Below are 8,877 nucleotides of genomic sequence, written 5' to 3'. Positions count from 1 at the left end.
CTAGCGGTGACTAAGCGCATAACACTTCCTCTGTGCTTATCCAGCAAACCAGAGTTGGTCAAAGCCCAGTCAGGTACGAAAACGTTCTTTCCAGACACCCGAGCATACGTTGCTGTACTCCTGTAGGTATTTATTCGGTAAAAACCAACCAACCGACACAATGGAGTTAGTAGGTACACGAATTAATATGAATTATCGGGACTCATTTGAAGCTAGCTCACAGAGCTCTATGCTAGGTTGTTCTGTTTCTCAGTGCACACAGTTGATTGTATTGGTTTGTGTGTCTTTGTCACCCAGCAACATATATTTAATTCCACTACAGTAAAATTATATTAACTCACAAAAGCACTCACCGTGTACAGATTTCTTCCGGTTTAGCTTTTATCAAGTGGACTATTGCCCAGTGCATCAGGTAGTCAATCGTTTTTCCAATTTAATAATTATGCCCAACGTACAAAACTGGCAGGCACTGGCAGGCAGCGCTTCCCCTTCAAATGGTGCTCTAATTACCACAAATTTACAGTCATTATCATCTGAATCACAACGTAGCTCGAATAGACATTGATTTAGCTTATGAGAAAAGTATACACCGCACATAAAGGTGCCTGTAATACCAAAACCAGGGCTAAATTTTTAACATACTCTAGTTCTTGATCGAGGACTTGTTTTTCACAGTAGTGCAAGTTATGCAAGTTCAAAATACGCTGTTGCCCTCTACTGGTCACAGCTATTATTGTTGTTGTTATTATTATAATATAGTATAGTATACGTGCGATTGCCAATGATTTGTCTGTGACAATTTTTGATTTTTGATAGGTTTTTGTGTGAAATACAAATGTATTATGCACTGTATACAGTATATGTGTAACAAAATATCTATTTTTTTATGTTTCTGTAATGTTTAATACACCAGTATGTAGATACTTCTTAACCGAAATATACTTTGAATGTTAAAATGTCATTATTATTGTTACCCATGAACTAAAGCCGTTACTACTACTAATGCACAGTATTATGTCTTAATTAAAAAGAAATGATATGTATATGTGTGTAAATATGTATATACACATCATTTGTTTTTTGAGAGAGATTGTGATTGAGTGTGTCACGTGATCACACTTGTTTACCACGTGTTCTGTGTGTCATTTGAAAAAGAAGAAACGGTGTGCAGGGATGTTGTTATAGTTGGACCTAGTGTGTTCTGTTGTTTCATGTAAAGTCTTGCCCCCTCTCTGCCCCCGACACTCGGCGGTGCCTCGTATTCCCCCGTCGACCCTTTTAACCTTCCATATTTAACTCTGGCTCACAGCCTGTCGCTAAAAGCAGCAACTCTGTCTGAGACTCTCTACAACCACAGCCAGCTAGCATCTGCTAGCGGCTGCTGCCACAACAGAGCTAACGGCGAGTTGCCACGCAGAGATGGAGTGGCAGCCGGGCAACGGAGCCTCGTTTTACCCTGGCGAAGAGTCCAGCAGCGACCCGGCTTCCTTACTCAGGCCCCATAGTGATGTTAATTCCCACCAGCAGGTAAATAGTTCATACCAGTAGTTAGGTTGTTAGCTGAAGCATGCTAACTAGCTAAGCTTGTTTGGGGATAAGTGAAGTGAGTTTGCGCTAAGCTACATAGCTTTTCGTATTTAGCGACACATTGGTTTCTCTTTGTTTCTAAATGGTGTCGTACTTTTATTCTGTTGTTCTAATGTTTAACCGTAGCAGTGGTTAAATTGACTCTTCGGTAAGCTTGGCAGGGGCAGTTACAACATCTATTGTAAGTACCCCAGTGCTTGCTAAGGCTTCAGGTAAACTGTTGAGTGTTTACCTGTTGGCACACGTTAACAGACAAATCACGCAAACAAATCAAACACGAAGAAAAGCAGGTTATCAATTGGCTAAATGACTGAAAGTGAGAGAGAAACATGAGCAAGAAGACAACGTCAAACAAAAGCAAGTAGGAATGATTAACATGTAAATGAAAAAAACAAGATACCAACGGTTTAAAGAAGCACAACGGATATATTAACAAGATGCAGTGGCATCAGACTTTAGGAAAAGTTTGAAGGTAATTACACTGTTCAAATCACAGGGGAAAATGTTAGTTGGTCATCGAAGAATATCGAGCAGGCAGTTGTAAACACTGTCAGACACATGACACAGAATAGCACATACTTATTTACTCAATAAATAAATATTAATAATAAAGATGGGTGATGATGATGATATTTAGAAGAGCAGGGATGACGGGAAGAGATGTGAAGTCGAGTGTGGTGAGAATGGGCAAGGTAGAAAGTGTCTGTTCAACTGTCTTAAGGTTACAGACAGAATGTGACAGGCCACTTGCAATGATACATCATTATGGCTGCTAACTGCCATTAATGATTGATTGTTTAGAGTAGTCAGGATGTGCCTCTTGAAACTGGAAAGAACTTCCAGTGTCACCATCTTGTCTGGACAGCTTGCTCATGGTGGATTATGGCTTTATGTTGCATTGCTGTCTTCTCATGCACTCCTCCTTTTCCTAGAAGACCATCCATGTTTGTTTTATGGTTGTTGAGATAAAGGCTCCTTGCAGGAGGATATGAAGTTGCAGCTCACTTTACCCTTCCCTCACGTCCAATACAAATACAGTGTTCTTTGACACTGTCAGAAAAGACATTTGGCTGTTTAGGCAGCCATGAAGCCATGGACAAGATGGAAACAAACATTTCATTTATTTTTAGCACTCTTGCCCCACCCTGCTCCAAAATACAGCATGGTTGTGGTGATGGAAGATTAAAAGCCAATGGACCTGCATTTAGTTTGTGATTCAGCCGCAGTTTATAGCTGTCAGCTGTTCACTCAGGGAATAGTTAGTCATTCTATAATGAAGAGTAGAGGAAGCGCTCGGAGTGCAAACTTGTGCCAGGGCATTTCAATGTTGTGATATCAACTCAAAATCATCAATCTAAATGACAGAGGTTTGGCAAATGTTGAAATACTCCCCCATCTTGCAAAATGTCTGCCTATGGATCACCATTGACATCAGATATTAAATAGGTTGCCCTTAACAATCTCTGCTTGATTTATTTGTGAATACTTTATTACATTTGGCATGTTTTTATTACAATTTATATTACAATTGTTTAACACACTTTCTTCTTGTACAAAGCATGGGCCACTTTGATTTGAGTCAGGCACTATGTCGTTTCTCATTTCTCTCTCTTTCAGTCACTCTCATCGCCTCTTTGTGACTGTCCCATGGCGTCGCTGTGCCAGAGCCAGCAGCGCTGCATGAAGGCGTCCATCGTCTCCAGCTGGAGACTGGCCGAGGCGCAGGACCAACTTTGTTCACTAGGGGTCCACAGCTCGGAGTCCCTGGAGCAGGAACGTGCTCGGACACTTGTCTGCCCGACGGAACTCACACACACAGAGGAGGAGTGGCGTCGCAAGGAAAGCTTGCTGGAGGGTCGGGAGCCCAACCGCAGTCCTGTTCTCGGAGCTGTCGGAAGTTGGGATGTTTTTGATAAGGTAACAGATTTTGAGAATACATCTTACTGTCGTCTTTTAACATTTATTTTTTACTTATTTCTTATGTGGGTACCTGCTTTCTGGTCACTATGAAACATCGTAAACTCTCATTTACTCTTTCAGAGTATCATTAATGTCCAAAAGCAGTCTGTTGAAATGGATCAGGACAGGTGCACTACATTTCTCCAGAAGTATGACAAAGAGCTCAGGCATTTTGGTAAGTCAAACACTAAATGAGATTTAATAAATGGGCCTCTTGCCATCAGTTTCATGGTGAAATAGACATGTGCTATGTGTTGCCTTTTAGCTACACAACTTAAGGCTTGGGGATTGTTACAGGTTAAAACAGGCTTTCTCCACTTGACTTCACTGAAAGAGATCAGATTATGTTATCGCTTGTTGCAGTGAAAACAAGCCTGCAGTCCAGTTTTCACTGTGTCATAGAATTTCATGTTAATTTGGATTTAAAAAAAAGGATCTGTTGGCGACTAACTTGAATTCCACAGTGTGGAGTGATGTGTCTATATACAAAGTTAACAAATTAGTCATGGCACATGTTGGACATTTTAGAATATGATCAGTAACTCTGATGTACTCGACTTTTTTGTAGAATATGTTGCCTGGTCACGCATGAATTAGGACTCCTTAAAACAAACTAATTTCAACTTTGTGTACATTTCTCAGGTATGTTGAGGCGGTGGGACGACAGTCAGCGATTCCTCGCAGACATGCCTCAGCTCATCTGTGAGGCAACGAGCAACTATTTATTTCTGTGGTGCATGAGACTACAGCAAGAAGGGGTAATGTACTGGGAAGAGAGGGCTTGTGGGTTTTTTGTGTATCGTTGGAAAAATCTGCAATTATATATTTCATGGTGATGAACATGAACAGCTGGACAGGAAAAGCTGTGTGAATATTAACCAATGTGTGTGAGAATGTGTACTGGATTTTCATGACAATGATCCCACTTTTACTGCACACCATTTAAGTGTTAGGTAATCAGATATTGCCCATGGTCCAGGTTCCATATTCGTGTTTTGAAACACGAACCTAAAAATTGTTTTATGGAACAAAGTGCCTGTGTTGAGAGACGCGGTAATTCTGAAATCATTTCTCTGTTAATGGTTGAGCAGAAGGAGGCACTAATGGAGCAGGTGGCTCACCAAGCCATGGTCATGCAGTTCATTCTTGAGATGGCTGTGAACTCTCAGCAGGATCCCAGAGGCTGCTTCAGACAGTTTTTCCACAAAGCCAAAGTAAGTGAGCGAGTGAGCAGCACAACTTAATTGTGCACATAGTACTGGATGTTAATGGAGCGCACAACACCATTTGTTTACATAATATTGTTTCTTTAATGCTCCACAGGAAGGACAAGATGTCTACTTAGAAGTCTTCCATTCAGAGCTCAATGCCTTCAAACACAGAGTTAAAGAATATGCAGCCAGGTGTAGAAGTGATACTCCACACAATGCAGAGCAGCAGCACACAGGAGGCACAAACTACATACTTGACCCCAAAGACTCTTTACCTTCAGTAAGTGTTTCTTTGTTTCTACCCTGGCAGTTACAGCAGTAGCCCTAGACTTGATGAAGTCAAAATTAGTTTCACATTAAATGTAGTGCTGCAAGTGTTTATTGATTATTAATTTGATGTTGAATATGTATATTTTTTGTTTTTTTTAACACATAAAGATTGTCCTATATGACTAAAACAGTAGGCTAAATAGGCTGCTACTACCCTGACCTCTATGCTTGTGGCCTCTCCAAATATAATTGTTACTTATTTTGCACAATGAACATGAGCATGCAAGTTATCGTATTCATTTCACTAAAGAAGAGAATAAATAAACTCTGCATTTGAGCACAAGTAACAATCGGTATGTGTTATCAGCACTCAAATATCGTGCATCCCTCCAAATTTTGGTTTGTGGACAAAACAAGACACTTGAGGTCACCATTTGGAGTTTCAACATTTTCTGCACCAAACGTCTAATTGATTAATCAAGAAAATAATCAAACATATTCTTTGATAACAAAAACGATTGTTATTTGCAAGCCCTAATTAACCATACTAAAGGTGCTGTCTTGTGCAAGTTATGATTTCTAATCATTCTTTGATTGTGTGATATCACAGCAGTGCTTTCCAATAATGTTGGTGCACAGGCAACATTCAGATGAAGTTGAGCATCCGTTAACTGGCTCATTCCACAGGCCTCTGCTCTAAACTTGGTCTTTGTAGTTTACAAAACACTGTTGTGAGGCAGACAGACACCCCTCCCCAACCCCATGTTGGCCCCCACAGCTTGACAACCTGCCAAACTTCTCCTCAGAGAAAAGAGAGAAAAACCCTCCTCGCCCTCCTCTGCTACCACAGAGGGATTCATTCAAGCTTGAAACTTGATTCTCATCCTGGTTTGTGGGGACACATTATACTGCTTGCCTTTTTCTCCTAATGCAACGTCTTCCCTCACCTAGAGTTGAATGTACTGTCAGACCCTGAGGACTGATTGGATGAGAATATGTATCACAGCAGCTGTTAGTAAGTGTGTGCCCTCACAGGTTTTACTTATGTATATATTCATGGTTATATTAGAGCAGAGAGGTTTTGTGAATCAGAATTTGTGTCAGTTCAGATTTGAAATGTAGTTTATACCCCGTTAATCCTGTGCAGCTGTAGGTTAATCCCTACTCTCCAGCTCTGTTTGGATCTTGCTTTATTGTAATTTATGATATCTGCATGACGTCTGATCAGTCATTCTCCTCATTTGACCCCGTTGCCTTCGTCTTCGTCCACCAGGTGGCAGAGTTCTCTGTGAAGCGTTGTTTAGAGACTGGACTGTGGACAAGCACAGGCAGGTGGACCAAGGATGATGCGACAGAAACGGAAGACATACGAATGATGGAGACCTCCTAGTGAATGTAGGATGAGCCCCTGCTTTTCTTCCATCGCCATCGTCTCCCTCTCTCAAGGAACGACCTGAGATTCAAGCCCTATTTCTTCAGCGGAGCAGGCTCGTAAAAAAAACAGCATCACAGAGCAAATATAAACAAAGACGTGATGTGTTTGTAGCGCCGCATTATTCAGGGGAGACCTGTTAGAAATAGTGTTTTACTGGTGGCAAGCATTTCACAGTATTAACACGAGGAAGTCACAGGCCTCTGGCATTTGTTTCAGTGTCTTTTGCACGTATGGGTTGCCATAGCACTGGTTTCATAACTCACTCTCAATATCTGTCTGGTTATCGGAATGGCACTGATTGTAATGCCCAGATAATCAAGCAGGAGTAGACACAAGTTTTTAATCTGAATCAAGTTACACCACAAGTCAGCCAACCAAGGTTCAGGAGTGTCCCCATAGGCCTCAACATATCTCAGTCAAAAAATCTAGTCACTGTTTGATTCAATTTGAGATACTTTCCATTAATGAGTCACCAGTGTTGATGCTGAGCGATTATATCAGGATGCGTCTGCTATGTTCAATGAGCAGCAGGAGGTCGCAACTCAGACACAGGCTGTCCGATAGAAGGAAAAATAAACTGATCTCTCACACAGGCTCTGCAGACAAAACGTTATCCAGAGGACACGCACACACGCACTGTACGTGGGATAACAAATGTGCGAGTCGCTTGAACCTGGCATTAAACAAATTTACCCGATCTACTGAGTAAAAAAGACTCTTTAATGCCCGGTTGAGCTGATGTTCAAACGGCTGGTGAGCGGAAAACGGCTGACGCGGCTTGCAACGTTTCTGCTACGTGACCATGTCTACTATTTTCCATATTGCCATTGCAAAGTAGGTTTTTGATCTACTCGTGAAATCTCTCACTGTAAAGTGAGTATAATATGAAGCCTTAAATGTCATGTTAAGTTTGACAGATGCATGACTGCCAGATAAACGACTGTTCCCATCACCTGCAATGCTGACAATTGTGCATGTGTGGTATTTTGAATTAGGTTTTGAAATAAAAACTGACGTGAGGTCAAATTCATTCACTCAACTTGCTTCATGCTAATCTGCAAAGAGCAAATAGAAAGTGTACTTAAGGCACAGATAATACATTTCAACCTTGGCTGCAGGTGATTAAAGTAGGAAAAAAACTCCTTATATTTTTCTTCATGATAAGTTTTCCTAAGTCTGTATGGGCTTTGTGTATTTATTCTTCTCTGGTTCCCTTTTGTGCTAGAGTAAAACTAACTTATATATTTTTTTATCGGCTACTGTTGTTTTTTTTTTAACCCAGCATCCCTAAACAGAGTGTGAGACGGTTTGCTTTAATCTCTGTGTTCATGGATGTACACACACCTGAGTAGGTGATTTGAAAAACCTTGTGTATCAAGGAGAGAGGGGAGGAGGGGGGAAAAAAAGGGCTGCGCTTCGCTAAGAGGCTTTAACTGTATATTTGTATGCAGAACGAAGCTCTCTGCATCTGAATGTGTCCTGCACTTTATATTTCTCTTTTCAAAACGCGTTCAAGTTCTGTCACTTTTGCTGTTGTCAATGCTCCCAGTCATCTAGAATTTGTTTTACAAGCCTGAAAGCAGCTTGTGGATTAAATTGAGACATTTTTTTTTTTTTTAATTTTTCAGTTCTCATCGTTTTGTTATTTTTCTAATTAACTGTAGTCTGTATGGCTACTTTAGAATTCTTCCTTTCACAAGAGAACAAAGGAATTAGTGTCACAATTTGTTGAGCAATGTGTTCCGTTTTGTTTTTTTTGTTTGTTTTTTTTTACTGCAGACTGTGAAATCAGGAAAATACAACTCATTAAAGTACAATTCATCGCAGACTTGTGAGTCATGATTCTGCGGCGAAATTGATGAAAAGCATGAATACTGTAAACAATGCTAACTTAAATGTTTTGTTTTGCTTTGGTCCACAGTGACATCACTCAACTATTGTGCTTCAAAGTCTTCAAGTGTCCAGTTATCACATAAAACTTATTGTAAGGGTCTGTCTGAGCTACAAGCTGTTGGGAAATATGGATGTATCCATGGCAGCATTTGGCCACCATGGGTTAAATTCAGCAACATTTATTGGTGAATGTGCATATTAAATGTTTTCAGGCGAGTGCATACAAACAACCCCAGATAACAGTGCGAAAGGTCGGGGTACACCCTGGACAGGTCACCAGTCACTCACTCTCACATTCACAGCTATCATGTCCAGTTAATTTGATCCCCAATCAGCCTGTTTTTGGACTGGGAGGAAGCCATAGTACAGATAAAGAGAGAATCCACGCATACGTGGAGAACATGCTCACTCCACACAGAAATAAACAATTGATGTGAGGCAACAATGCTATCCACCGCGGTCCATATTACATTCCCCTGTGATGCAATAATACACAAAATACAGTAATTGGTGGTGAGAGGT

General features: G+C 40.7%; 1 protein-coding gene across 1 annotated transcript; it reads left to right on the top strand.

Annotated features, from left to right (window-relative positions):
- Positions 1 to 1,219: 1,219 nt before the first annotated feature.
- cdc37l1 (cell division cycle 37-like 1) lies at positions 1,220 to 8,288 on the top strand. Its single transcript, XM_083903279.1, has 7 exons — positions 1,220 to 1,527; positions 3,205 to 3,504; positions 3,628 to 3,721; positions 4,189 to 4,304; positions 4,638 to 4,760; positions 4,870 to 5,037; positions 6,301 to 8,288. The coding sequence occupies exons 1-7, from the start codon at positions 1,420 to 1,422 to the stop codon at positions 6,415 to 6,417; spliced, it is 1,026 nt and encodes a 341-aa protein (XP_083759405.1). The 5' UTR covers positions 1,220 to 1,419; the 3' UTR covers positions 6,418 to 8,288.
- Positions 8,289 to 8,877: the final 589 nt, after the last annotated feature.

This window comes from Microchirus variegatus, assembly GCF_963457635.1.
Source record: "Microchirus variegatus genome assembly, chromosome: 16".
Taxonomy (NCBI): Eukaryota; Metazoa; Chordata; class Actinopteri; order Pleuronectiformes; family Soleidae; genus Microchirus; species Microchirus variegatus.
This window is presented reverse-complemented; position numbering and strand designations above follow the sequence as displayed.

Excerpts from the sequence above, each read along its gene's own strand:
- cdc37l1 (XM_083903279.1), top strand. The coding sequence starts at position 1,420 with ATGGAGTGGCAGCCGGGCAACGGAGCCTCGTTTTACCCTGGCGAAGAG. Across the intron at positions 3,505-3,627 it reads GTTGGGATGTTTTTGATAAG|AGTATCATTAATGTCCAAAA; the intron begins GTAACAGATTTT and ends TTACTCTTTCAG. Across the intron at positions 5,038-6,300 it reads CCAAAGACTCTTTACCTTCA|GTGGCAGAGTTCTCTGTGAA; the intron begins GTAAGTGTTTCT and ends TTCGTCCACCAG.